Here is a 25,767-nt window from a genome sequence, read left to right as displayed (position 1 = left end):
TAATCCTGTTGAGTCTAATGTGGATTGTACTTTCTGGCTGGAATCACTGATGGTGACATGGATGTAGCCATGAAACATCTAATCCACAGCACCAGGACAGCTTACCTTTCAGTAGAGAGTTTTCCCCTGTTCCCTGCCATTCAGAGCACTGCATTTGGGAAGCAGGCAAGAGAATACTTTGTTATGCTCCAGCATCACCTCTTCAGGGCATGTCCTCCGTCATGGCAAGAAGAGGGCAATGACTTGCCTGAGACCACATAAGCAATCTAGAAAAAGAGCCCAAAAATTTCCTATCTCTTGTTAGCAGGAGATGATTCTTATAGCCCTGATGAAAGATAAGGGTGCTTACGGGGTCATGCTCTGTTGTAGTTGGCTTTTAAAACTTGCTGGGATCTCTTTCTTTTAAAACCCACAACGGGAGTCATCTGGGCAGTGAGTAGCCTTCAGACCTAGCAGCAAACTGGAACTGGAGGCAAATGGATCAATGGCTGAGAGCCCATCAATCCCACAGCAGTGTGCAGACCCCCTCCCTGCAGAGCAGGCTCTGAGCTGCCTTTAACAGGCAGGCAACTAAGCTTTGGGACTATGCTGCAAGAGCTGTCTCCTTAGTATGCCAGAGCCACATGCAATGGTGATGTATGGAAATAACCCCTTCCCTTGAGCAGAGGAAACAGCAAGATGCTTGTCTCCAGGGGCCCTTGGGTATCAGGTAACTTGTGAAGAAGCAAAGCAGCTTGTTCCAGTTGGTGACCAAGCATGGTTTGTGGGTTGGCTGGACAGCAGGCCAGGCACACTTGGACACCACTACAGCAAGTGCCTGCTTCTCACCTGTAGAGAAGGGGGCAGTTCCCTAGGCATCCCTGAGCTGGAGTAAAGAGATCAGATAGGAGCCAGGCTGCTGTCATGAAGAGGTCAGCTGTGTGTAATTCGCTGCAAGGCATACTTAGTGGGACAGGGACAAATTCTGCTTGGCCCAAGAAGCATGCGGTGTCCCTGTGACCATATGGACAATGTTAGTGGGATCTGGCAGAGGAAGAATAGCCTGAAGCATAGGCTTGGACTGAACTATGGGTTTAGAAGTGTGGCTGTCACATGGCAGTGACTTGAGAAAGATGCTTCCTATGACATCCTGGGCAAGTCACTGCCTCTGCCCGGGTCTTACTCCATCTCCTTAGCCTGAGTTGTACAGCACCTTGCAGAAGATTTTGTAAAGGAGAGCAGAAAGCTAAGAGAGACACTCATGACACTGAGCACTGAGACTGCCTTTGATTTCTTTCTCTTTCTAGTCTCCCTGGAAATGGGGGATGTCCCCTTGGTATCTGTGATGCCAGAAAATCTGCAGCTCCCTGCAGAGAAGAGCAACCGGGGTCACTTGATAACTCATCTGCAGGAGCTGCTGGAACACTGGGTGCTGTGGTCTGCAGTGAAGAGAAGATGGGTGATTGTGGGTAAGGAAGGAGGGGGGTATTCCATCTGCCTGGATTTTAGTGGGTTTGACAGCATCTCAATCAGTCCCCAAGCCTTGATTATTAGTCACAAGAGATTGAGAAAAGAGACATAATAGATGGCTTCTAACTCGGTGGAAAAGTGTCCCCAGAACAGTCTCAGTCCCTAAGGGAACTGCATGAGGAACTCTGAGACTTTTCCACCCCTCTCCTTTCACTCAGATCTGAAATGGCAAGTCCTGATGGGGTTATCCAGGCATGGGGCTCATTACAAGAAAGCCCAGCTGCCAGTGTGCTTTAGGGGCTGTTCCTTTTTCTCATTGAAAATACCATTAAATTATTGAAAATTCTGCCACACCCCTGCTGTCTGAGTATGTCCTAAGTGGAAGATGCATGTAGGGTCCCACACACTTACCTGGGCTTCTCCTTGCAGGGCTCTTTCTCCTTGTTTTGCTCCTGTCCATATTCTTTGCTAGCCGCCTCCATCCAGCTAGCCGTGCACCAGTCTTGTTCCGGCCAGATACTAATATCCAGGTGCTGCTAGACCTGAAATACAACCTGAGTGCTGAAGGCATCTCCTGCATTACCTGCTCAGGTGAGAGTGCTGGTCCCCAGATCATGGTGGGTACAGCCTGGCCTAAGCCCTGGGCTGGAGGAGCTGAAATGTGAGGTAGAGGCCTACATTGTTCAAATATCTCACTGGATGGACTCTGTTGAAGGGGAGGCGCACATTGGGAGTGGGATGGTTGAGTTGCCTGTAGGAGTGGAATATTTTGAAAAGTATTTCCTGCTTTAGCCAGGAACTGCCTGAGTGTTTCTGCTGGAGCAATTCCTTTATGGTCCATGAAAACTGACTACTTTTACTCATAAGTGCTGGTCACATGCCAGTGACCAGCTGGGCATCTGTGGCTCTGTGTTCTCTGCCTAGGGTTTGGTGTTCAATAGCAGAGTCCGTGGTGTGTGCGGGGCTGGTAGGTCCCTTGTCATGCCGTTCGCTCTTTCCTCCCTGACTAACCTTGTGGGACAGGTTTGTTTCAGGAAAAGCCCCACAGTCTGCAGAACAACATCCGAACCTCCTTGGAAAAAAAGAAGAGGGGCTCGGGGTCAACTTGGGGAAGCAAAGGGAGCATAAGTGATACAGGGCAGCAAGGTAAGTGGGGCATGATGACTCTGACCACATTTGGGTCCGGGGCCCACAGATCCTGTCGGGTAAAAAATAAATCATATGATCTCTGAATAGCTGATGGGGAGTAATTCTCTTCAGACCCTGCTCTGCTGAGCCCTAGCTTGGTGATGGATGTGAGGGGCATCATTACAATTCCCCTTCCCCTGAATGTCTACTGTTCTCTAGGACATCGTCCTATAACCCAGGTGGCAGTACAGTCTAGTGACAAATCGCTCTGGTCTGAGTACAGGGCTAGGAGCTCAGAGCTTTTGCATCCCGGTCCTGTGTCACAATCCTGTTGGCAGGCCATGGGGAGAGTAAATTCAGCCTGCTTTGTAGGAGATTTTGAGGATAAAAGAGTTATTGGGCCAGGTCCTGAGATGACATGAATCAATAAGCCATCAGGAATTACTGCAGCTCAGGACATATTTGTGAAGACCTTTGAAAGGTGTGCTGTGCTGCTAGAAGGCAGAGGCTGTGCCTGCTGCCCCAGAGGAGACAGCACACCAGAAGAACCCTCCTTTGCTGCTGCCCATGTCTGTAGGATTTGCTGATTGAGAAGTACCACTAGCCCTCATGCCCTCTGTTTTCTTCAGATCTCCAGGGGACTGTGTATATCTTCAAGTCCAGAAGCAAGGGAAGGCCAGCCATCTACAGATTCTCGCTCAATGCCAGTGTCCCTGCCCCCTGGCAGATGGTGTCACCAGGAGACGGGGAGGTGCCTTCATTCCAGGTGAGTCAGTCCAGGAATGCTGGACCCCTCTATCAAGAGTGCAGCACTTAACAGGTGAGCACAAGAGCCTCCTCCTGTTTCTTCACGGGGTCCTAGGTAGCTCAGGGTGAAATTTGCAGGGCATTGCAGTAAGGTAGCTGACACGGAGGGCATTGTGCCTGGCATCGTTAGAAATTATGCCTCACAGTGCCGCAATACTTACCTGTTGCTGTTGCAATGTGACTGTCAGCAGTGGGAGCAGAAGTGTAGGTGTCTGTGGAGATCAGATGAGGCCTGGCATCATCGGCTGAGCTCATTCTAGTAGAAACTGCAACTGAGACAGCTGGTTTCCCGCTGCCTCCTTTTGTCCATCCACAGATACAGGCAAGCAGGCAACACTGCTTGTGCACAGGCCATACTGGGGATGCACCCCCCGAGGGGGACTCATTTTCAGATGTCCCTCACCCTGGACAGAGCAGCTACCATTCAGCCTAGGCCACAGAGAATGAGGGTGGTGAGGGGCCCCATCACCCACTGGCCAACACTGGGAAGGAGGCAGGCTGGGGGCTGGCTGGATTTGTGCCTGCAGTGCTCATTCTGTGTGGCTGTGCCAGTGCTCAGGGAGGAGGGGAGTGTGTGATGCTAATGTGCAACAGGCTGCAACCCTGTGGAGTTAAGTGTCTGTTTTCATTAATCCATTGCTTAGGTGTATAGAGTGCCTTTCGGTAACTTCACCAGGAAGCTGACAGCTTGTGTGTCCACAGTAGGGCTGCTTAAGCAGACGAGCCCCAGGAAGTGGATGATGACCACCTTGTCCTGTGACACCAAGAGAGGCTGGAAGTTCGACTTCAGTTTCTACGTGGCCGCCAAGGAGCAGCAGCGAACACGGTAACCTTCCAAAACCCACTCAGGGCCAGGCAGCAAAAACAGCACAGCCAAGTGGCTGATATGGGATGCCCAATGTCCAGTGCCAGTCCTGCCCTCAGTTGGTGATATCCATGGCCCTAGGACTCACTTGGCTGCAAATGTGCCCCATCTTTGCAAAGTTATTTTGCAAGCCCATAGCATCATTAATGTGCCAAGGGCTTGACACATGCAGGACTGTGACTGGAGCCTTCTTTGGGTGGCAAAAAGACATTGCTGATCTTGGTCTTGCCCTTACCCACCTGAACTCTTGGGCTTAACAGGCAGCACAGAATACGCAAAGGCTAGGGATCCAGGTCTGGAGTTGCTCACCTTTTTCCTTTCCTTCTGTCCCTAAGAACATCTGTTTCCATGTAATGCTTTGGACACATCATCTTTACTGCCTCTGGTCCCCCATAACAAACTTTCTTTGCTGCACAGGAAACTGTATTTTGCCCAGTCGCACAAGCCCCCTTACCATGGCCGAGTGTGTGTAGCACCTCCTGGCTGTCTTCTCAGCTCTAGCCCAGATGGACCCACCAAAGGCATCCTTTATGTTCCCAGCGAGAGAGGTAAGCTGATGAGGACCTGTTCAGCCATAACTGGCTGTCTGGGCCAGAGGGTCAGACCTTTTTTTGCCACCATCTGATATAACGAACCTTTCTTCTGTATTTGACAGCAGCACCCAAAGCAAAGCTGTCAGCCACTTCTGGATTTAATCCTTGCATGAACACAGGCTGCGGGAAGCCAGCGGTGCGGCCACTGGTAGACACGGGAGCCATGGTTTTCGTAGTGTTTGGTATCAGAGGTGTTAATCGCACAAGACAGCCGGACAACCACGTCATTGGAGACATGGTACACACATCCTGGCATGCTGGGCAGGCATGCTTGGGGCTGATGAGTGAAGGATGGTCTCCCTGGATGGTGTTTACCTAATCCCCACAGCCCATGCAGTGTGGTCCAGCGGTCTAGACAGATGGAATAGCAGAGATGGTAGCGTTGTGATGAGTCAAAAGTACATTTCTGTTTTAGCAAATTCACAAGTAATAGAGATTAGGGAGCCCTTACTGAAATCACTTCAGACTTTTCAGAAAATCCCTTTCTGAGTGCAATATCTAACTTTCTAATTTTGAATCTAAATCTGGCTTTCCTGAGGATTTTAGAAGCAAACTAATCTTGAGCTCAGTATGAAAATCTCACTACAAATTCAAGATCCAGGGAACTGATATTTTTCTATAATTGTTTGTCTTGTTATGAGATATTAACGTGAAAAAATACATATCAATTACTCCGGGGAAAGGTTACTAAATGTGACTTTTCCAGGAACAGCTTATCTCCCAGATCTGATACCTTAACACATTCACAGCCTTTCCCCAGAAAAATTATGCTTAGCTCTGGTCACTTGGCAGATGCACTTCAGCTTTCTTCTTCCTGCCTTCTGATTTGGGGGCACTGTGCAGAATCAGCCTTTGCCTGTTTCCTCTGGAGGGGGCAGCGCAAAATGCAGGCAGTGGAGTGGGCAGAAAGCTGGAGTTTCGTGCTGGGCACTGCTAGGGATTCAGAGTTGCTCCTGAGGCAGACCCTAGTGGTTTGGGGCATGGCATAGTGGCTATTTGTTTATCAGTGCTTCTGTCACACTGCCTGACTTTTTTTCTTTTTCTTTTTTTTTTTTTGGGGGGGGGGGGTGGGGGGGGTGGGGGCATGTAGTTTCTTCCTGGGTTATCTGGTGAGGCAAAGATGTCTGGTGGGTTTTTCCACCATATAACCTGTGGTCTGTATAAGCTAGTCCCAGGCTGTGTAGCCAGGAGAGGACTCAGCTTCTGCCTTCTCGTGCCAATTGCTGTGTGTGTGCCTCACGTGTGGTGCTCTTATTGTTATGTCTCCTTGTGAAAGGGCAGCGTTATCTATGATGACAGCTTCGACCTCTTCAAAGAGATTGGCAACCTGTGCCGCCTCTGCAAAGCCATTGCCAGCAACACCGACCTGGTGAAGCCAGGAGGGGCTCAGTGCCTGCCGTCTGGTAGGTAGGACTAATGCCAGCCACGGAGTCCTTGGGGTGATCCTGGGTCCCTGGGTGGAGACTGGTCCTCACCCTCCAGTCTGAGGAGTGCAGCTGCCAAGGGCTTTTAAACTTTCAGATCCCAGCTTGATGAAGCAGGGAAAGGAAAGGGGAGGTACCAGTCAATGATAAATGCAGGTAGTGCAGGGAGGAGAGGTGTTTCTCAGCAGTCAGCTCTCCTGATCTGGCTGCAGCACAGCTCTGCCTGTTTCCACCTGGCTTAAGTCACAGCTCCCATCTCCATGGGCCATTCACCTCATACTTCTGTGTGTTGTGCCAGCCATTTTGGGGATGAGAAATACACAGTGAGTGGGACAGGAACATCAGACTCCTGGTCTGCAGCTCTGCTTGCAGCAGTGTGTGTTTGAGCTGGGGTCCTCAACAGCAAACCAGAAAAGGTGACTGGTTCTTGTTGCCTCCTTTTCTTCCCAAGGCAGCTTTACCCTTCTAGAACATGCTTCTGGTCATGCTTTCTGGGAGATGAGAAAGAGAAATGGTCTCTAACTCCAAAGACACTGAGCATATTCTTCAGGATTTAATTCAGTGAAGATAAGAATAGAATTGCATCCGTTCTTTCCAGTCACGGATATTGCGTATGATACCCTTAAAATCTTTGGACAAGTAAATAGTTTCTTAGTAGCTCCTGAATAACCAGCAAAGCACACCTGATCTCGTTGTGATGAGGCTACTCACTGCCCCTGTGGCTTCACATACCTAACCAGTGACTGCCTCTTCCAACTTCAGAGGTCACAAATTTGTGGAGCTGAGCCTAGGAAGTGTATACTGGCTTCAGGCCAATCTCATGCCTGGAGAAAATCCCTGCCAGGCCAGGCACGCAGCTCCTCAGCGCTTGCTGTTTGTACTGCTTCCTGACGCTGAGGACAAACAGCTGTGGTAGTGTCCTGTCCAGTGCTGATGGCACAGAGTGCCCTTTCAAGCCAGCATCAGCTGAGGGCTCTGGTGCTGAGACCTCAAGGGCTTTGGCAAGTCAGAGTTGCAAGGGGAAGCAGCTGCTGACAAACGGGGCCTGCAGCTTTCTCTTGTTTTTTTTTCCCTCGCCTTGTTCCAATGTGCTTCCTTTCCTTGTCCTGTTGTCCATCCCTTGCTCTTTCTTTCCCTCCAGGTTACAGCATCTCCTCCTTTCTGCAGATGTTGCACCCTGAGTGTAAGAACATCCCTGAGCCAAACCTGCTGCCCGGACAGCTCTCTCATGGGGCAGTGGGGGTGAAGGATGGGAAGGTGCAGTGGATCTCCATGGCATTTGAATCGGTGAGCACATGGCATCGCCATCTATCCTTGTGGCAGTTTCTTCTTGTGACTTCTGGAGGTTTAGCTCTGCTCTTTCTGCACTGGCCACTTTGATTTGCAGCCATGATTTAGTGTTTGCTAGTGTTTGTGCCCTGTTGCAGACAGATGCCTCTACTCACATGTTGCTAGAAGTGCCTGTTTATGCCACAATGCGCTCTTGCCATGAGAGCTCAGGCAAAGAGCTGGTGGCAGATTTGCCCATCTGCCACTGCCAGTTCTGCCTGGTGCTGCAACTCCAGCTGGCTTGTTCTACCTCTTCCCTTGCCTTGCATACCCTGCCTCAAAGAGCAGGGCATGAAAATAACGTGTTCATCTTCTTACAGACAACCTACAAAGGGAAATCTTCCTTCCAGACGTATGCTGACTACCTGAAATGGGAGACATTCCTGCAGCAGCAACTCCAGCTCTTCCCAGAGGGCTCTGCTCTCCGGCACGGTTTCCAGACCTGTGAGCACTGGAAGCAGATCTTCATGGAGATTATAGGCAAGTGACTGCCATGTTTCCTTCCTGAGGAGCCCACACTCCCTGATCTATCTTCACAGCACACTCTGTCCCATCTGATGGACATGTGTTATATCTTCAGTCCCTTCCCATTGCTGTGCAAACTCCCAAAGCCTGTTTCTGCCCGAAGCAGTGTATACTGTCAAAATCCTAGACAGAGCCCGGGGAAATAGAGAAGGGAAGGGACTCTGCCCTGCTGATGTGAGAGGCAAGAAGTTGATAACCCGCTTTCATCCTCCCCTTCCCATCTCCCTCAGTGTGAGTACCTGCCTGCCTTGTTGCTAGCAGGGGCACAGTGCCTTTCTCATCCCAGCTGTTACCTTCCAGGAATCAAATTAGGTGGCTCTTTTCTTACAGGAGTGCAGAGTGCCCTGTACGGTCTCGTCCTCTCTCTGGTTATTTGTGTGGCTGCAGTGGCGGTGTTTACCACTCACATCCTCCTCCTGCTGCCAGTGCTGCTCAGCATTTTAGGTAAAAACACCAATTCCAATGTGTTAAGCTCTCCCTCTGTCTGAAATTGGTGGGTTGTGGCACTGCTGAGTCTCTGGTGATTTGAACTGAATTGCTCTTACTCTGTGTAAACCCTTTTGGCTTTCCAGGAGCCAGTCCTCATATACCTAGGTGAGCGGGAGAAACTCTCAACAAATGCACAGGAACTTCATTGGGAAAGTTGATTTGTGTGTCTAATTCCCAGTGTGTTTTATCTACACAATCCCTTCTATTTGTTTAAATAAGGGTTTTAGCTACACAAATGCCATCCCTGCCTGTTATGTATAATAACGTGATTAAGTCCCACATGCTCTGAATAACAATTGCACTACTTCCCAAGGATCTGCACGAAGGCTGCTGTTTCCAAGCAGTGGGAGATTTTAAAAGCTGAATATTTTAGTGATTTTGTTAGTATTTGGAGCAAATTTGTAAATAGTTCCCTCTCCCTGGCTGGTGATTTGATGATATTGTGGACTAAGTGTGTTGCTAAACTTCTCAGTTTAAAAATCAAATCTGTCATTTTAAAACCTCTTAGTCTCCCACATATGACTCACAAACAAACATCACTCTTGCCTTTAAGAAAAACCTGTGCATGCACTCAGCCTGTGTGTAACTCCAGCAAGCAAAACAAAGGGCCCTCTTTCCTGTAGCGCTTGTGTACACACATGCACACTTGCCTGGGCTTGGATTCATTTAGCAAGCATTAGTCTAGATTGGCATCAGTCTGTCGGTTTGGCTAATATTTAATTAGGTGCTTCACTGTCCCCAGCAGGTCTGATTACCTGATTGAATGGTCCCCGTGGCCAGTGGAAGGTGAGGGATGTGTGGGTGGGAGGGAGTGTGTACAAGATTCAGACTGGCTAGCGTGCATGTCTGCAGGGGTATGATCCCAAACTCCCCAGTGATTGAATACTTGTGTCAGTAGGCCTGGACAGCAGTCTGAGAGTCCTTTAAATTTGCCTAACGTGACCTTCTTCACACAGGGGTGGTCTGCTTGGTGGTGACCATCATGTACTGGTCTGGCTGGGAAATGGGAGCTGTGGAAGCCATTTCCCTCTCCATCCTCGTTGGCTCCTCTGTCGATTACTGCGTGCACTTGGTGGAGGGCTACCTGCTGGCAGGGGAAAACTTGCCACTACACCAGGCAGAGGTGAGCTCTTTTCTTCCTATAGACTTGCATCCATTCCCTTCATGCCCTCTGTGCCACTCGGCTGTGATGCAGGACCTAAGGCATGATGGGCAAAGGGGGATGCGTCTTGCCACCCTCACAGCATGCCTGGGATGCTTGCTGCTTGTCCAGCTGACTGATCAGAGACTGATATGAGCTTGTGTACCTCAGTACAGTAAACCCAACTGAGGGTCCAACCCACATGGTTTTCCCTTTCTTACTGGCCACAGCTGTGTCGAAAGCAACCCCCTTTCGTGCCCTGGTGAAGACAGTCTTGTGCTGGAGTGGCCCTACACTCATTCTGTAACCTCTGCAAATTGCTTTGCTCTGCTGTGCTGGACCTCCAGGTCTTCTCCAGCCTTGTTAACGTCTTTTCCTTCTTTGGGAAGAAGGAGAGCACAAAAGCTTGGGGATCTCCAATCCCAGGTATAGTGTCTGCATGCAGTGCCTCTGTTGTGTAGGCCCAGCAGTCAGTCTGATGTGGCTGGAAGGAGGCACAAAATCCAGCAGATTTTGCCTCTACTGGGTTTTAACCTCATGGCTGTTTGCCCAGTGTGCTCGGAGACTGCATTAACTGTCTGATCTGCACTCACACAGCATCTTTGTCCTGGACCAGGACCCCATAAGCTAAGCCACCCTCTCAAAGGCTAAAATATCAGTGCAGACCCTTGTGCTTTTGTCCCCACTCCTCCTTAACACTGCTGTCCCTTCTGCCAGGACCCCACAGCGTGCCGCCAGTGGAGGACGATTGAAGCAGTCCGTCACGTGGGTGTGGCAATTGTCTCGAGTGCCGTCACTACAGTGATTGCCACCGTCCCGCTGTTCTTCTGCATCATTGCCCCTTTTGCCAAGTTTGGGAAGATTGTGGCCCTCAACACAGGAGTCTCCATCCTGTACACATTAACTGTGAGCACAGCCCTGCTGAGCATCATGGGGCCTGGCACCTTCATCCGCAGCAGGACTTCGTGCCTCAAGGCTGTGGTGGGGGTGCTTCTTGCTGGCCTGCTGGGTCTATGCATCTGCCTCACCCTGCTGAAGAGTGGATTTAAGATCCCTCTGCCTAATGGGACAGCCCTGTAGACCCTATGCCAAGAGCCACATGCTCTGTCCTCTTGCTCCCTTTCTTTTTTTCTTTTTTTTTTAAAGGATATTTTTTGTAAGAAAAAAAAAGAGGAAAAAAATCCCTTTTTTCCAGAAGTTTTTCAACTCCAGATGCACTTTATTTTCTAATGGGTTTTGCTCTAAACTTGTATTTATTTCAGTAGCGATGGATGGATGACGGACAGTGAGGGCTGCCCAGGGAATACCTCAGCCCTTGAGTAGGAGGGGAGGAGGTCTCCTCTCAATTTTCTTTCTGCTTTGCTTTTTCTTTTTTCCTTTCTTTCTTTTTTTTTTTTTTTTTTTTTTTTAAATGAACAGAGCTTTCTGGAACCGCAAAGCTAAAAGGGGAGAAGTTGGGAAGGCCATCCGATCCCTTTCAAAACCCTTCCCTCTGTCCCTCCCCTCCCCTTGGCCGGGGTCAGCATTGCAACGATGGCTCTCGAGGTGATGTCCTACCCCCATGCCAAGCCTGTGCCTCACTCTCTGAGCCTTTGAAAACAGCAGTGAGCTGTTAGACGGGCCTGGGAAATAGTGTTGTCTGGACCCCTTTGCCATGCCCTGTGCCCAAGCTAGACCCGCAGTGAACTTGCTGCACAGGAGCTCTTATGGGTCTTATTGTGGGATCCAAACTAGAGATGTTGGGTGGCACCACCTGCAGTGACCGGCTTTCATCATTCGTGGGGGGCGTCAGGACACACGGCTTTCCCCTTCTTTCTGAAGGGACAGCGCACCTTTCGCTGGGATCTCTTGGGCCTGTGAACAGCCATCAGGAATGCAATCGGTGCCCTCAGTGGCCTGCCATCCTCTCCCTCATCGCAGTAGTGAGGCCAAGGCAGTATCGATGCCCAGTCCCACCTCCTGCTCAGTGTGTGACCTCGCCAGTCACTGCCTCTGCTCTTCATGGTGGAGAGAAAACAGACAGCCTTGAGGTCCCTGCAGAGCCTTTTGGTTATGGTAGTCAGCTCTTAGCCTGAGGACGAGCTAACTACTGGGGCCAGGTAGAGCCCGTGCCTGGTGGCATGCACGAATGAACAGTGGTGCATCCTCTGTGACAGCTTAGAGACACCCTCCATTGTGGAGACATGAGGGCAGCGGAGCTTCAGCCTGTGACTGCTGCCTGCTTAGATGATTTATATTAAAGTAAAATGAAATTGCAAACTGGTGCCATTAACAAGTACATTTTAAGCATCACTGATTCTATCATATATTTAAAATTGAAATAGCTAAGTGTGTGCATTGATATGCAGCACATCTGGCCCTCGGCAGAAGGGGAGGGCTTGGGCCCACTGGGAGATGCATTAAACATTATTTACAGGGATGCCAATAGAGGGGGTTGGCCAGAAATCAGCCTGACTCCATTTGTTTGGAGATACTGTGTCCCTTGTGGCTTTGTGTTCTCTGTCTGGACTGACCCCCTTTTTCAGTTGGAAATTCCAGGAAGCCCATCCCTGTTGCCAGCCAAGTTCTGGGGACTGTGCTGCTGAGACAGATCAGCAGCTGCTTCTGCTTGGCTGGGTGTAACCCTGCTCTGATCCCTGCCAGTCTTACACCTTCACATCGTGTCATCCCTGTGAAACGGGATCAAATGTTTGTTCCTAAAGTAGGTTCCCCAAGGTGTCAGCTGGAGAGAGGAGTGCTAGGACAGGGTTCTCATTGATGCCAGGGGAAATCCAGAGCAATCCTGCTGCAGGCAGTGAGGGTGGTGAGAGCGTGAAAAGAACAGACCTGGTTTCTTCCTCGCCATCTCATGGTGCAGCTGAGTTACCCCTTTCTGCAGAATGTTAAATGTTCCTTGGCACCTACCTCTGATCTGCACCAGTTCCTTCAGAATGAACCCTGTGCCCATGAATAAATGGTTCTGGAAAGGATTTTTTACTATCCTTAAGCTGTGCTGCTTTGATGGCTGCTGTGCACAGTTCAGCCCCAATATTGATCTGTAAGCCATGCTTTTCCCTATGTCTGTTCTCCAAATTTAATTACTGGTGGTGCCCTGAGCACTCCTAAGTGGCAACAAGCTTAGAGGGCAGTGTGCTGATGATACACAGCCCCATGAGAGCCATGTGGCTGTGTGGGTGCTGCAGGGGAGAGCAAGGTAGCCCTAGTGCTGCTGCCAAGGATGCTCTGGCTGGCAGCTTGACCTGAATTTAGCTAATGCTTCAGACTCCTTGGGGTGATTAAAGCTGATGGATATTTCCAGGTCACCAGACAAGAGAATAAGGTGCTGAGTGCATCCTTAGAGAAAGTTCCTCCTTCTGTGAGCATGAAGAAGCCTTTAAAGGTCTTTAAGGCAAGGCATAGATCTGCTTTGAATCCTGAGAAGTTTAAAGCTCGTTTAAGTCCCTGGTGTCCTATGTTTGTGCTCACTATAAAGAGGCTATGTAAGCCCCCCACCTCCAGAGTGATTCTGGACACACCATGCTGGGACCATTCATTCAGCGACTCTTGGAAGGCAAAGATTAATTTCAAAGTAGTGGAAAACCTTTTATGTCTCTTGGGTCTGATCTGGCAGCGTCTGATCTGCAGACAAAAATAACAGAGCTCTTGGCACCTGACAGGATCTGTCCTGTTTTCTGGAGCAGGCAGGGGAAAGGACAAGCTATCATTTTCCCTCCTCCTCTCTGGCCAGCCCAGGCTCACTGAGTGCAGAAGGGCTGGCTGGCACTAGCAGGAGCAGGGCATCACCTTGCCGTTGTTTGTCCAAGGTGGTACTGGGAGAGCAATAGCTGGAGCGATTCAGAAAGGCAAATGAGAGACTGAGATAAGTGCAGAGCTATAGCAGATGATTCACAAGGGCATATTGAGGAGGTTGTGCCCCTCCAGCAAGGAAACTGAGGCAAGGAGAGGATGAGGAACTTACTCCAGGTTGTAGTAGGATGGCAGAAGAGCTGGGAGGTGATCCTAGGTGATGCTTTTCACTACAAGGACCCACTGTATGTTGGTAAGCTGAAAACTTGATTAAACATAGTCATGACACTTGCCTTAAGATCTAACTAGACATTTGCTCCATCACCGTTTCACTCTGCACAGCTCTGTGGTCAGGGTGGCCGGTGCTTTCTCCATGTGCTGTAGAGTGAAAGAGGCTTAGAGGTGGGGCCCAACCTTCCCCAGAATGCTTACAGCACCCTGAGCTCCCCAAGCATCTGTGGAGACAATAAAGCAGTAGCAGATGTGTACATCCATCTCCATGTAGGCAGCGTCCTCCTTGGGATTAGAAAATATTCATAAAATTGTAGACGTAAGAAAATGGATGGGTTTATCTGAGCAAATGCGAAGGTGGGGCTGATAGCCCTGCAGGGAATCAGTGCTCCGAGGCAGATGCTTGTAGCAATAAAAAGCAAGGCCTTACCTGTCTGGCGCTGTTCCGGGAGCAGATGCTTGCCCTAAATTAATTCCTCCCACATCTCTGCCTATCTTCTTTCTCTGATGACTCCTCTGTTTCCCAGACCATCTCTTGGGCTCTGTCATCTTGCTGAGCAAGGTTCAGCCTTCTCTGTGGTAGCTGCTCATGCCTAAGATGGTCACAGAGTCTGGACTAAAAGTGGCTGGAGATTGTCTCGGTGAGAATTTCTCAGGCAGAGGAAGCTAGGGAGTTAAAATGCTTCATAGGGAGCTGTCAGTTTTGATGTTTTTAAACAGTAGAACACAGCAGACTAGCCTTGCTTGGAAGAGAATGCTCCGATTTTTCATTTCAAAACAATCTTGCTGCAATTAAAAAGAAACTTACGCGAGTTCTCAGTTACAGCACACTGCAATGGAATATTTCTGTTAACTGCCCACTCCTTTTATTTCTAGTAAATCCTGTTTTGCAGGTTACGTTCTGAAAAGTTGATGTTAATGCTTCAGGATGGAGGTCATTCTGAAAGTGTGCAGTCTCCTACAAAGTGGAGTGGGTCCTGTCCTGATCAGAAGCTCTCTCCCTGCCAGCCCAGGGCAGCCGCAGAAGGGCACTGCTCCCCAGTGTTGAAGCACTGGGAAATACGCACAGAGCTGGTGTTGCTGCTCATTGCCTTTAGTGGAGCTGCTGAGTGAGTTTAAGGCTCCCTATGGCTGTGCACACTCAAGGAGCGTCTCTGCTCATAACAGCCCTGTCAAAATCAGCTTTGGAGCGAGGAGGAACAGAGCTGATGTGATTTGCAAAGATCAGTGTCAGAGGAAGGAACAGACCCGGCTCTCCTCGCTCTGTTTATTTCCTTATGTCATGGTGCCTCTTGAGGTGCTGCATTCACACAGGTCTGTACAGGCAACTGGGGCATCAGGTTTGGCCACCAGCATCGGCAATTTCAAAAGCTGCAGATGCTGAAAAGGGATCAGTGGCTGAGCTGGGCTGTGTTTTTCAATCCCTGCTGGATTTGAAGCTATGCCAGAGCAAAGCCAGCCTGGGAAATATCCCCAAAGAGGACATGTGGCATGCTTACAGAGTTACTGAGACTGCTGATACAGTCGTCTGGATGCAATGGTCTCCAGAGACCCCCAGCTTTGTCTCTGCTGGAGCAAACTGGGATGTTGCTTTGTGACATGGCATCTAATTCTTTTTGCTTGTCCTGCACTGAATTTTCTTACCAAAGCAGCCTGCCCTCCTGGAAGATTATAAAAGACTTTTTATTTAACCCTGTGACATGTATAAATCCTCCCATGCTGTCCACCAAGGAAGCTGTGCTGATTGATTTGCAGCCAGGCAGGACAAACTCACAGTCTCTCGGTTATTTCTTCCGAAATCACTCCTCACCCCAGATAGCACACAAGCCATAGTTCACAGGTTGCACTTTTTCAAAGGTCTCCGCTAACGGCTGTGCTCTGACTTAATACCCAGGGTCCCAGAGCTAAGAGTCTTTCAAATCCTGTCTCCATCCTGAGGACGTAGTTGTTTGGCTTTCTCCTCTCCGCTCCTCCTTTGGGCAGTTGCTGGAGGAGATGGGAGGGCGATGGCCAGGACCAGAGGCAGAGCTACAAGCAGATGAGCAGAAAAGTTTGCAGGGGGAAGCAGAAGAGAACAAATGGGAGGGAGGATGGTTCAAAAGCCAAGGGGAGAAGAGGTGCAAGCACGCCAAGGAGGGAGGGTACTGCCGTTTCACCATGTCGTGTGCAGACCTTAGGTTGTCGGTTCTCAGAGTGATGTAGCACAATTCCTGACGTAACGTACACGTGTTACTTTTGTAAGTCGTCTCCTACCCTCACTATTTTCAGTGTTCCTTGATTTTTGGAGGCTGTTGTAAATAAAAAATTTTGACATTCGCATCTTTGGATCCTTCACTAATCACTGTGTCACTGTTGCATGTAAGTGTGGCGCTGGCCAGAGTGGCACTGACGTGTTGTGTGTGTAACACAGTGGGGATGAGGCCACAGCACCGGTTCCCAACGTGCACAGGATTGTTCCTCCTGCTGAAATCGGGCCCCTTGAAGGCAACTTAGCACAACCAGAAAAGCTGACAGTCAAGAAAAGCCAGCCCAGGATCCCACACAGGTCTGCAAGAGGGCTGGCTCAAGTGGGAGCTTTATCCAAGTTTTGTGGAGGCCTTCTACTCCTCCACTCCATACTGTGCTACTTAGAGTGCGTGAAGATTGCACCTCTGTGCTGACCCCACAAGAAGGGGGTTCATCTGCCTGCTCCTGCGGCATCACAGTTTCTCACAACGCATAATGCCTGGCGTGAACAACTGGTCACCATTTTGTCTCTGTGTCCTGTGCTGCAGGAGCAAAGTGCTACTCTGCACCTTGCAAGACCACGCTGAACCAATGCATGCAGAGGCCAGCAGCAGAATAGGAGGAGGACCCAGGCATTTACCTCTCTCTGCAGCTGTCCTGAGTGAGGTTTGCTCCCTTCACCCTCTCATTTGGATGTGCTCATGCTGCACCCAGCGACAACGCTGCTGGGAAGGACCACACCAACAGCACATTGCGGCAAAAACCTCCCATGTTTTCAAGCCCTCGCTTCTACAGATGAGGCCAAAGTTACTGGTGAAACCCCTGCTGTAATAAATAGCAGGAAGGCTCAGGGTTACAGTCTGACAAATAAGAAAAATATGCGGTATCCACAGGAAGGAGGAATGTGGCCCCTTTAATGGGAAGTTGGAGATTGCAGGTAGGGAGGGTTTATGCTCAAACCTGCTGCTGGGAAATCACCAAGCAAGGCTGGAAGGGGGTTGGTTTTGGCTGCAAATTCAGCCCCTTGCCCCAAGAGCAGGTGCAACGGGCGCTCTCTTGCATGCTGGCAGGGAGCTGTGTGCAGATTGCGGGCCATGGAGGAGGCACGTGTTTCTCTGAGTTTGCAGGACTGTGGGACCACCTGGCAGTGGTGAGTGCCCAGGGCTGCCAACGTGGGGATGGGGGCACAGGAAAGGGATGCCCTGGGGTACAGCAGCTGCAGACACAGGGAGAGATGGGCAGGGTTTCCATAGCTCTTCAGAAAATGGCTGCTGGGCTGGGGAAGGGTTTGAGACAGGGGAAGGGGTTCAGAGGATGGATTAGATGGGGCAACAGCTGCTCACTATTCGTTTCAAGCTGGCAGAGGCAGAAAGGAATTGCATTTCCATCTGTGGGAGCTTGGCCATGCAGGGCTGCTGGCTCAGCCCCTGTGCTAACACGATGGTCCACGCTCCGAAACCCACTGCCTGCAATCTGGCAGAGCCTCATCCCTTCTTCCAGGTGAGTGAGTCTGGTGTGAAGTCTTCATCATGTGCGGCAAATTCCCCCCGGTCTTCTGTCAAACTGTGGCACAGCAAGGTCTCCATTGCCTCCCCAGCACCCCACCAGCATTTAAGGGCTCTGCCAGTGCACCCCAGGGTGCTGCAGCAGGTGCACCCTGCGCCCCTTCTCCCACAGGCTCCTTCCCACCCCGAAACCAAGCCCTAAGCCTCCATTCTGTGGCTTTAAAAGGCAAAAGCCACCTTCTCTCTGAAAAAAATGCATGTCAGAGCCTGCCCTTTCCACCTACGCAGGATGCTGTCACTGTGCCTTCAGCCCTCAATCACCTTCTCGTCCCTGGGAGACTTTTGGGGGAAATGGAAACGTGCCCCCCTGCAGCGCCAGCGGGGCCAGGCTCCTCAGTGCCCTTTATGTCGGTGGGGAGAAGCTGCTAAAACGGCTGAAAATCCCGGGGGGGTGTGGTGTGCAGGGGGGCGGCACGAGCCCTCCCGCCTTTGCACCAGGCCATTTGCACGAGGCGCTTGCACGAGGCGCTTGCACGAGGCGTTCGCACGCGGCCGCGGCGCGAGCCACCGGTGCGGGCGGGCTCAGGTGCGGCCGTTACCTCGTCAGGGCGCCGTTAAGGCGCAACTGCGGGAGGGTGCTGAGGGGAGACGGCGGCCTCCGCCGCGACGGGACCGGGACTCGCCACGCCACGGTGCCGCGCCGGGTGAGTGGTTCCCTGTGGCGAGGCGGTGCTCGGGGAGGCAAGTGGGGGGTGTCTCTCCCCTCAGGGCCCCACCGTGAGGAGCTGCGGGGCGGCCTCAGCTCTGGGGCGCTTTACGAGGGGGATTCAGCCTTCGGTGCCGGGCGGCAGCCCGGCTCGCCTCGGAGCAGGGCCGGTCCCGCTCCCCGTCCCCTCCGCTCCATCGTTAACGCCGTCCCCCCTTCCCTCTGCTGCAAGTGACTTAGCACAGAGGGGGAGATTTTAAATCTTACACGCGTCTGACGCAGCCATGCTGATGAAAACAACGGTATTCTGGGTTTTAAATTTTATTCCCCCCCGCCTCTGAATCTTGAGCGTGGTTTTTGCTCCTTGGTGGTTTTCTCCCCTCTGCTGTGCTCGCCGTCTCTCACCTGCCCTCCCTAAGCGCCCTGCCCCGCACACGGTGCCTGGGGGGGGCATTGCCCTGTGTTGAACGGGGCTGGGGCTTGGCCTGCGGCTGGTTTCTGTGCAGCCCTGCATGGCTCCTTGCCCATTTCTGAGTAGCTCGGGAACAGTCTTCTCCCTCTGATGATTGACATAAAGGTCAGTCGAAGAGGATGACTCACTTTCTTCCCTTCCCTAGCAATTTGTCACCCTGCAGATGACACATCTTAGTGGTTCCTCAAGCAGTGAACAGAGCTCTGGCAGACCTGTGGGGAGCTGTGCCTACAGGATGCTGGTTTTTTTATCCTCATGGCTGTTTATTCAGCTATTATGTGCTCTCTGAGGCCTGAGGATGGTGATGAGCAAAAGCCAGAGAGGCTGAGCGCCAGGCTTTCCTTCAGTGTAAGCCAGTGCAGGAGCTGAAGTGAGCCCAAAACAGTGGGAACTTGGAAGGTTTGGATTGTGCTTCTCTGAGTGTTGGCCCATGATGCCTATTTCTTGTTGCCTTTTTTTTTTTTCTCTTAAGTTAGAGAAAGTTTATTGCCCCAGAAGCTTAGCGTGAAAACAGATTTCAGACTGCTGCATGCAACAAGTAGTAGGGAGGGTCAGGGAACTCGGTAGCACCTTGATGGGTGTTTTGGCAGAGAGAAAAGCAGTGAAGGAGCCTGGGCAGGAATAAGACCTTAAGTGTATTGCACTGGGATGAGAAAGGTTGCCAAAGATTTGGTTTCAAACCCGGATTTGAAGCAGAGAATCTATTTTGCCAGGCAGGGTTGTGCATGTGTCAGTCTAGGGGGATTGATTAATCTGCTGGTGAAGTGCAGCCATGGCTGGGCTGAAAGGCAGCAGCTGCTAAACAGCACCGTAAACACCTGCTTGTGATGGGAAGTGGAGGAGGTTGAATTAAATTATAAATAGGTTGTGATTTAGGCAGACAGTAGAAGTGTTCTCCATCTTAAACATGAAAGGCTCTGCTTCTGGAAAAGGAGGTTGTGAGGCAACAATGAGGGCTGCGAAGGGGTGAATAAGGGCAGGGAGGAGGTATGGGTTACTCCTGCATATGGACTAGCCAAGAGGGGCTAAGTCTCAGAGGAAGGGTTGTGGTGCTGCTTTGGGTGGTTGATTTGAAGATGTGGCAGTCTGAGTCCCCAGAATGAGGGTGAGTGTGAGGACATCCAGTTGCTGAAGGGGTGAGCTGAAATGTGGCACTGAGAGCATTGTGGCTTGGCTGGTTTTGCCAGGAAGGCAAGTGGCTCTTGCTATGCCATGACTCCTTTACTTTAATGCTTGTTAGCTTGTGTTCTGTGTTAGGCTCATCTTAGCTACAGGTGTGGTCACTGATGTCTCATTCCCCATCACCAAAGAGCTCTGCAGCCTTGTTGGAGCAATGCAGGTGATGGGTGTTGAGTGATTAAGAAGTTCCCACATTAAATGAGGTGATCTGAGATTATTTCCCTAACCAGACTGAACGCAGAGTGCGGACACAGAAGGGATGACACTCCTTTACAGCCTGGAGCAGGGCAAACTCAGGGTGAGCTTTTAAAACAGCTGTGCAGAGGTGCTTTTTTTTTTTTCTTTTTAAACTTTAATGACCTTTTCAGTTGAATCTCTTGGTGCTGAGTGAGAAGTGCAAGATGACTGCAAGGAAAGGTTGTGCATCTGCACTAGGATTTTGAATCCTTTCTAGGTGGTGGCCTCTGTCCAGCTGAGCTTCCCAGGGCTGCGTTGTGTTGGACAGAGGCATATGAAGAGGCAGCAGGGACTTCGGCGTTCTCTCTTGAACTCGTTCCCAAACCCATCGACTGGCTTGTGCAGGCTCCTGGGAGCCTTTCCCAAGATGCAATGGCCTGGGCTTCCCCTGAGCTTTTTTCAGGCTAACAAAGAAGTTGGAAAAATGAGGAGACGAGCTGATCAAGCATTCGGTGCATAAGCTGATAGCCCACAAATGGCTGTCTGAGTCTGGACCAAAGTTTGTTGTCTCAGTATTGAGCACTGCCTGTCAGAACAGCTCCATGCTGTGTGGAGTGATGAGAGCCACGAGCTGTCCCTTGGTGGCATTCAAGAACATGAGTTTGCTGCTGCCTGCCACAGCTACTCTGCTTCGCTTCAAGGAGGTTTTGTTTGATGGGCCATATAATTTTGTCACTAGAGGGTAAGCAGTGGCGGTTCATCTCCTTGAGTGTCACCTGGGCTTGTGGTAGTTTCTTGAATGAGACATGGCCCAAGAGTGCTGCAGGATCTGCTGCCTGTGGTATTTTCTTTCCAGCTCTTTGGTGAAGGGGAAGTTTCTGGCAAAAGAAACTTGCCCTTAAGCTGCAAGGCTGCTCAAGGGAAGGTGGTGGTGAGGTGCTGCTTTGGTCATGTTTGCTGCCTTTACCTGTTCCTATCTTTAGGCTCAATCCATGCTCTCTGGCACGGTGACACTGTGCTGCCTGCAGATAGCTGAAACACTTTGGGGGTCTGACTGAATTCTGTGAAAACTAGACCAGCTTTTTATTTTTCCTGCAAGTGCTATTGACTAGCTCTGGATGGTGTGCAGTGCTTCCACTGTATGCTCTTCGGGGTTAAACTGCTCCTGAGGACAGTTTCTCAGGCTGGCTGCAGAGGGTGGTGGGCTGGTTTTTAATTTTTTTTTTTTTTCAACCCTTGCAGTCTTCCTGAGGGTTCTAGTTTGTCAGAGACATAGGTGTGAACGAGCAGCAGACTTGTCACCTGCCACTGGTGTTCACATACCTCTCAAAGGAGCCGCTATAAGGGAGCCAAAGGGCAAACCCAGGCTGTTGTGAATGCCTGGAATGACAGGGATGATAAATCATGAAATCTTGCGAGTGCTTTGTCTGTAGGACTTTAAGCTTTATTTTTCCTGATGTAAAAGTGGAAGTGACATCTGTGTCTAATGTGTGAGGCTGTGATCTTGGTGAAATCCACTGATGGATGCTGCCAGAAGGCCCTCATGCATCATCTAAGGCTGCTCTGCAGAGGCTCTGCCCTTGCCGAGCTGTTGTGCAGGCACCCTCACGCTGTCCTGGGGCTCTTTCCGCTAGCTGGGAATACAGGAAGGCTGCTGTTTACTTGGGGCCTGGCTTATGCTGGCCACAGTGGTGCTTATGTGGGGAGAGAAAGCATGCTCTGAACTGCCACAGTGTGTGTTTAGGCATCTGGTGTGGTGACAGATCATCTCTGACCTCCCACTATGCAGTTATCATCTTCTAGCTGCTGCCAGAGGCTGTTTTGCTGGCCCTTTGCTGCTTTGGAGCTTTAGGGCTGAGCAGTCTGTGCAGCTGGTAATAAACCTGAGATAAGACCATGCCTCTAACCCTGGAAAGCACAGAGAGCATCAGGTCAGAGACACCCAGCTAAGCATTAATTCTGTCCTCTGCAGGTTATCATCGTGTGCTACTGGAGAAGCCCACCAGTGTTCTCTAGAAAGCCTTCTCTCTGCTGTCTGATCTGCTGAGGCCATTTCTAATAAAGCTAACTACAGAAAAGCAGATTCGGCTCCTCCCTGACGCATGAAGACAAGTAAGTTCTTCCTCCAGCACTGCTGCTCTGATCCCATTCCTGCCGAGCTGAGAAAGCCACCTTACCCTACTGGCTCTGATAACAAATCCTCCCTGCCCACCTTGCAGCTGGTTTTTGGGGGCACTCTGTGATGGTAGCTGTGCTGCGGCAGCTCCCAGCAAGGTTAACCAGGGGCTGGGGGACGTGTGGGACAGAGCTGGGACTGCTTGGCAGGGCCATGCTCCCCGTGCTGTGTTTGAAGGGGGTCGGTAGTTGGGGTGGGCAGGCAGCGCTGGACTGGAGCTGCTCAAGGACCCTGGCTGGGGAAGGCTAATGGTGACCAGCCGCTAACCTCATGCATGCTTGGCAGCCTGCAATCCCATTTATTAGTGCTTAAAATTTGCTGTCTCTGCTCCAAATGGAGTGTTTACAGCATTGACACGAACAGCTGTCCCAGTCAGCCAGATTGTAACAAATGGGAGCTCTGGCTGGAGTGTTATTTTGCTGCAAGGGGGCAATACATCTTATTACTAAACAATGAAGCTCGTGATGGATGGTGATGAGCCTCTTTGCTGTCTTGCTTGATGATCACACTGAAAAATAAACATAAAACCAAAGATGTTCCCAGGGATCTAGGCAAGGCCTCGCATTGTGCCTGGGAAGAGTGTTGAGGTTCTCTGGTGCGTTAACTGCAAGAGCCTTTGCATCAGGCTATTGGTTATGCTGCCTCCTCTCCAGGAGGGATGAGCTGGGAGGGACGTGGTGGTTGGGGGAGAAAACTCGGGGAGAGAGAGGAGGAGGTGCTGGTCAAAAACATGGGGTGTAGCAAGACGTGAAGACAACTGGTCTCTTCCCTGGGAACACTGCAGAGATGTTGTCCTTGGTAACGTTACCCGCTGTCTGATCATAAGGCAGTACGGGTCGAACAGTGTCATTTTGATCCAGCCTGAAGCAGGGCTGTATTATTGGGCAAGCTTATGGCTTGAGGGGAGGGGGGGAGTGGCGACAAGGTCCTCCAGAGGGCCGGGCACGTCATCCTGCTGCTTCAAGTGACTTGCATGGAGGACTGTAAGCCACAGCCTCTCTAAGCAGAGAGCTGGAACAAATGATATCCTCATTTAATGCCAGCACAAAATTGGAGGAGTTGTGTTCAGTGGAAAGGAGATGAGCTAGCCTGATCAGCTACCTCTGCTTCTGAGCAGCTGCAGCAGCAAAGCTCAACCCTGTGCAGGTACGTTACCTACAACTCGGTCGCTGCAGAGATGCCAATGGACTCTTGGATCAAGCTCTGCAAGAGCTGCAGAGGAGTGCTGGCTGGCTAAAGATGGTGTGTGACTCATTAATCTCCTACACATACCTTCACCCACACGCCCTTCCCCTCGTGCTGTTTCTAAGAGCAGCCAGCACATGGACTGCTGGATTTTCTTATCTGCTCTCCCCCACTCTGAGGGTGTTTTCTTTTAAATGGGAACTGTGAAATGATCAGAACAGGTGGTGCTGTGATTTTACACCAGAATAAATATATTCAGAGCACAAGTGGGGCAAGCAGAACAGACCCATGGGAACCAGTGTCTCCTCTCTTTGGGCTGTATGGGTGGCAGTGCAGGGTGCAGATGCCGCACAACAGGGCTGACAGCACTGAGGACTGGCATGGGTGTGCGAGTGACGTGGGTAGTGTTAGGAAACCAATTAAAGCTCATTTAAAATATTAGCATATCAGCAGGCAGGAATTCTTCCGACTGGATTGGTTTCACTAGGGGATCGGGGAATAGGGCCAGCATTCAGCTGCCAGTTTTTCTTTCAGCATGCTTGCATTCATCACTTGACCTGCTGGGGCATTGCTGGGGTCTGCTAGAGGAGAGCAGCAGAGGGGCTTGGCATATCCCCAGGGAAGGGGATTGCATTGCACTCTTGCAGCAGGAGCTGTGGCAATGAATGCTGGCGGAGGGACGAGCTCTCAGTTGGGAGCCATGAAAGCAAACAACAAAGCAGCTCTGTTTTGGGATGTGTGTGTTTGTGGAGTAGATGAAGGAGTGGGGAGCTTTTAAAAATCCCAGTCCTCTTTTTCCCAAAAAGTTCTCCCTGGTATATACACTTATATTTAGTATCTATTTAGCAGAGAAGAGGGGGAGGGCTGTCTGGGAAGGGGGTTTGCTGAGAGGAGGTGGGTTTGTAATCCAGACAGATTCAAAGACAGACTTAAATAGAGCATTAATGGAAGAGGGAAGGCTTGAGACTGTAGCTTTCTATTTTGGCAAGAACAGAGCTTTCTGTGTGTGCCGGCTGCTGCTCGAGCACAGGGGTGGTTGGTCGGTCCCGGCACAGAGGAGCTTTCATTGATGTGCGCACAAGCACTCCTGAGTCTTCATGCTGTTTTGGGGTTTTTTTTGGATCAGGTCCTAAAAGGATCAGAAAGAGAAAAGAGGGAGTAGAGCTGGCTTACCCCATGCCTCATGTGTGTCCGCCATGGTGGAATGCCAGCTTTGGGGCTTGCTTGACTTTCTCCAGACATAGCTGAAAGCAGCCTGGCCTGGTGATCTGCAAGTTGCTGCTGGACACTTTATCTGGGAAAGACTTTGTGGCTTTGACTTTCTCCCTGGGTGGAAACTGGGGCTTTGAAGGAAAGCTCTGCTGAGCTCCCATTACCTCTCTCAAGTGCTCTCTTTTCCCTTAAAATTGTACTGAAATTGGAGAATCCAGTGCTGAAAGATTTTCTGGACATCTGACTGCAGCCAAAATTATTGTGCTCCCTTTTTTATTCCTGTCAAGATCATGGTGCACTTGAAGAATTTATTTCTGACTGTTCAGTAAAGGTGAGTGCTGAGACCAAGAAACTCATCTGCAATAAATCTTTGCCCAGTGACTGCCTGGGAGCAGGCTGCATTTTCCTCAGGTGCATTTGCTTTTTGGGTTAATCAAACCTCAATTTCTTAACACTTTTGTGTTTTTGTTGGTGGATATTGATATTTGAAAATTAGTCATGTTGCCTAGCTACCATGGGGTAGAGAAATTGCATGGACTTGGTTTCTGTGGGTGGCTGTGGATGGGTGTGCAAGCAAGTCCCAAGCAGCTGCATGGGGTAGGAGGGAAATTCAGGACCTGGAGTATTGCATGAGAGATCAAGGATACAGATCCAGCTGGAGTGAGAGACTGAAATGGGAGTTAGTTGACTGGATACTTTACTTTTGTGGGCCTAGGTACATGATATTACAAGAAAATAATCTGAAGAAGGACTCTGCCAGTTGCCAGTAAATGTACTAGAGTTGTTAGGAAAAGTTATTCTCTAATAGCTCTGTATCATAGAGAAATCACAACCTGGTCCCTGGACACAGACTTTGGCAATCATTTCCTGCTAATGCTTTGGCCAGCAAGTCTGTCGCTCAAATATTTGCTGAGAGGTGAGGTTCTTCGCTCAGTCTGCGCCTGGCTGAGTCCTTGCCAAGGAGGCACAAGGATGATGGGAGCGGTGACCTGGGCTGGTGTTGGTTTCTGCACTCAGAGGAGTTTTGCCTCTGAAAAATGCAAATGTGGTTGGAACCAATTTTGTTCAAGAACGTGAACAGACACTCAAAGGACCTTTTTTTCACTCTCCCCATGACTTCTCCTTCTCTAATTGCTAGGATGAATGCATAAACCCTTATACT

General features: G+C 50.4%; 1 protein-coding gene across 5 annotated transcripts in view; it reads left to right on the top strand.

Moving 5' to 3' along the window:
• The window catches only part of DISP3 (dispatched RND transporter family member 3), a 103,117-nt gene extending 87,031 nt beyond the window's left edge, over positions 1-16,086 (top strand). For 4 of the 5 annotated variants that reach the window (XM_087755308.1, XM_087755309.1, XM_087755310.1 and 1 more), the window contains 13 exons: positions 1,287-1,448; positions 1,879-2,040; positions 2,473-2,595; positions 3,207-3,343; positions 4,029-4,210; positions 4,667-4,797; positions 4,905-5,080; positions 6,119-6,245; positions 7,408-7,553; positions 7,916-8,075; positions 8,451-8,564; positions 9,566-9,732; positions 10,468-16,086. In XM_087755308.1, coding sequence (XP_087611434.1) covers positions 1,287-1,448; positions 1,879-2,040; positions 2,473-2,595; positions 3,207-3,343; positions 4,029-4,210; positions 4,667-4,797; positions 4,905-5,080; positions 6,119-6,245; positions 7,408-7,553; positions 7,916-8,075; positions 8,451-8,564; positions 9,566-9,732; positions 10,468-10,830 — 2,150 coding nt within the window. In that variant the 3' untranslated portion in view covers positions 10,831-16,086. The remainder of the gene's footprint in view (positions 1-1,286; positions 1,449-1,878; positions 2,041-2,472; positions 2,596-3,206; positions 3,344-4,028; positions 4,211-4,666; positions 4,798-4,904; positions 5,081-6,118; positions 6,246-7,407; positions 7,554-7,915; positions 8,076-8,450; positions 8,565-9,565; positions 9,733-10,467) is intronic. The other variant, XM_009460949.2, reaches the window with a different exon arrangement.
• Positions 16,087-25,767: the final 9,681 nt, after the last annotated feature.

Source organism: Nipponia nippon, unplaced genomic scaffold (assembly GCF_047370975.1).
Source record: "Nipponia nippon isolate SJK-2023a ecotype South Korea unplaced genomic scaffold, ASM4737097v1 scaffold_19, whole genome shotgun sequence".
Taxonomy (NCBI): domain Eukaryota; kingdom Metazoa; phylum Chordata; class Aves; order Pelecaniformes; family Threskiornithidae; genus Nipponia; species Nipponia nippon.
Note: the sequence above shows the minus strand (reverse complement) of the source record. Positions and strands in the feature narration are given on the sequence as shown.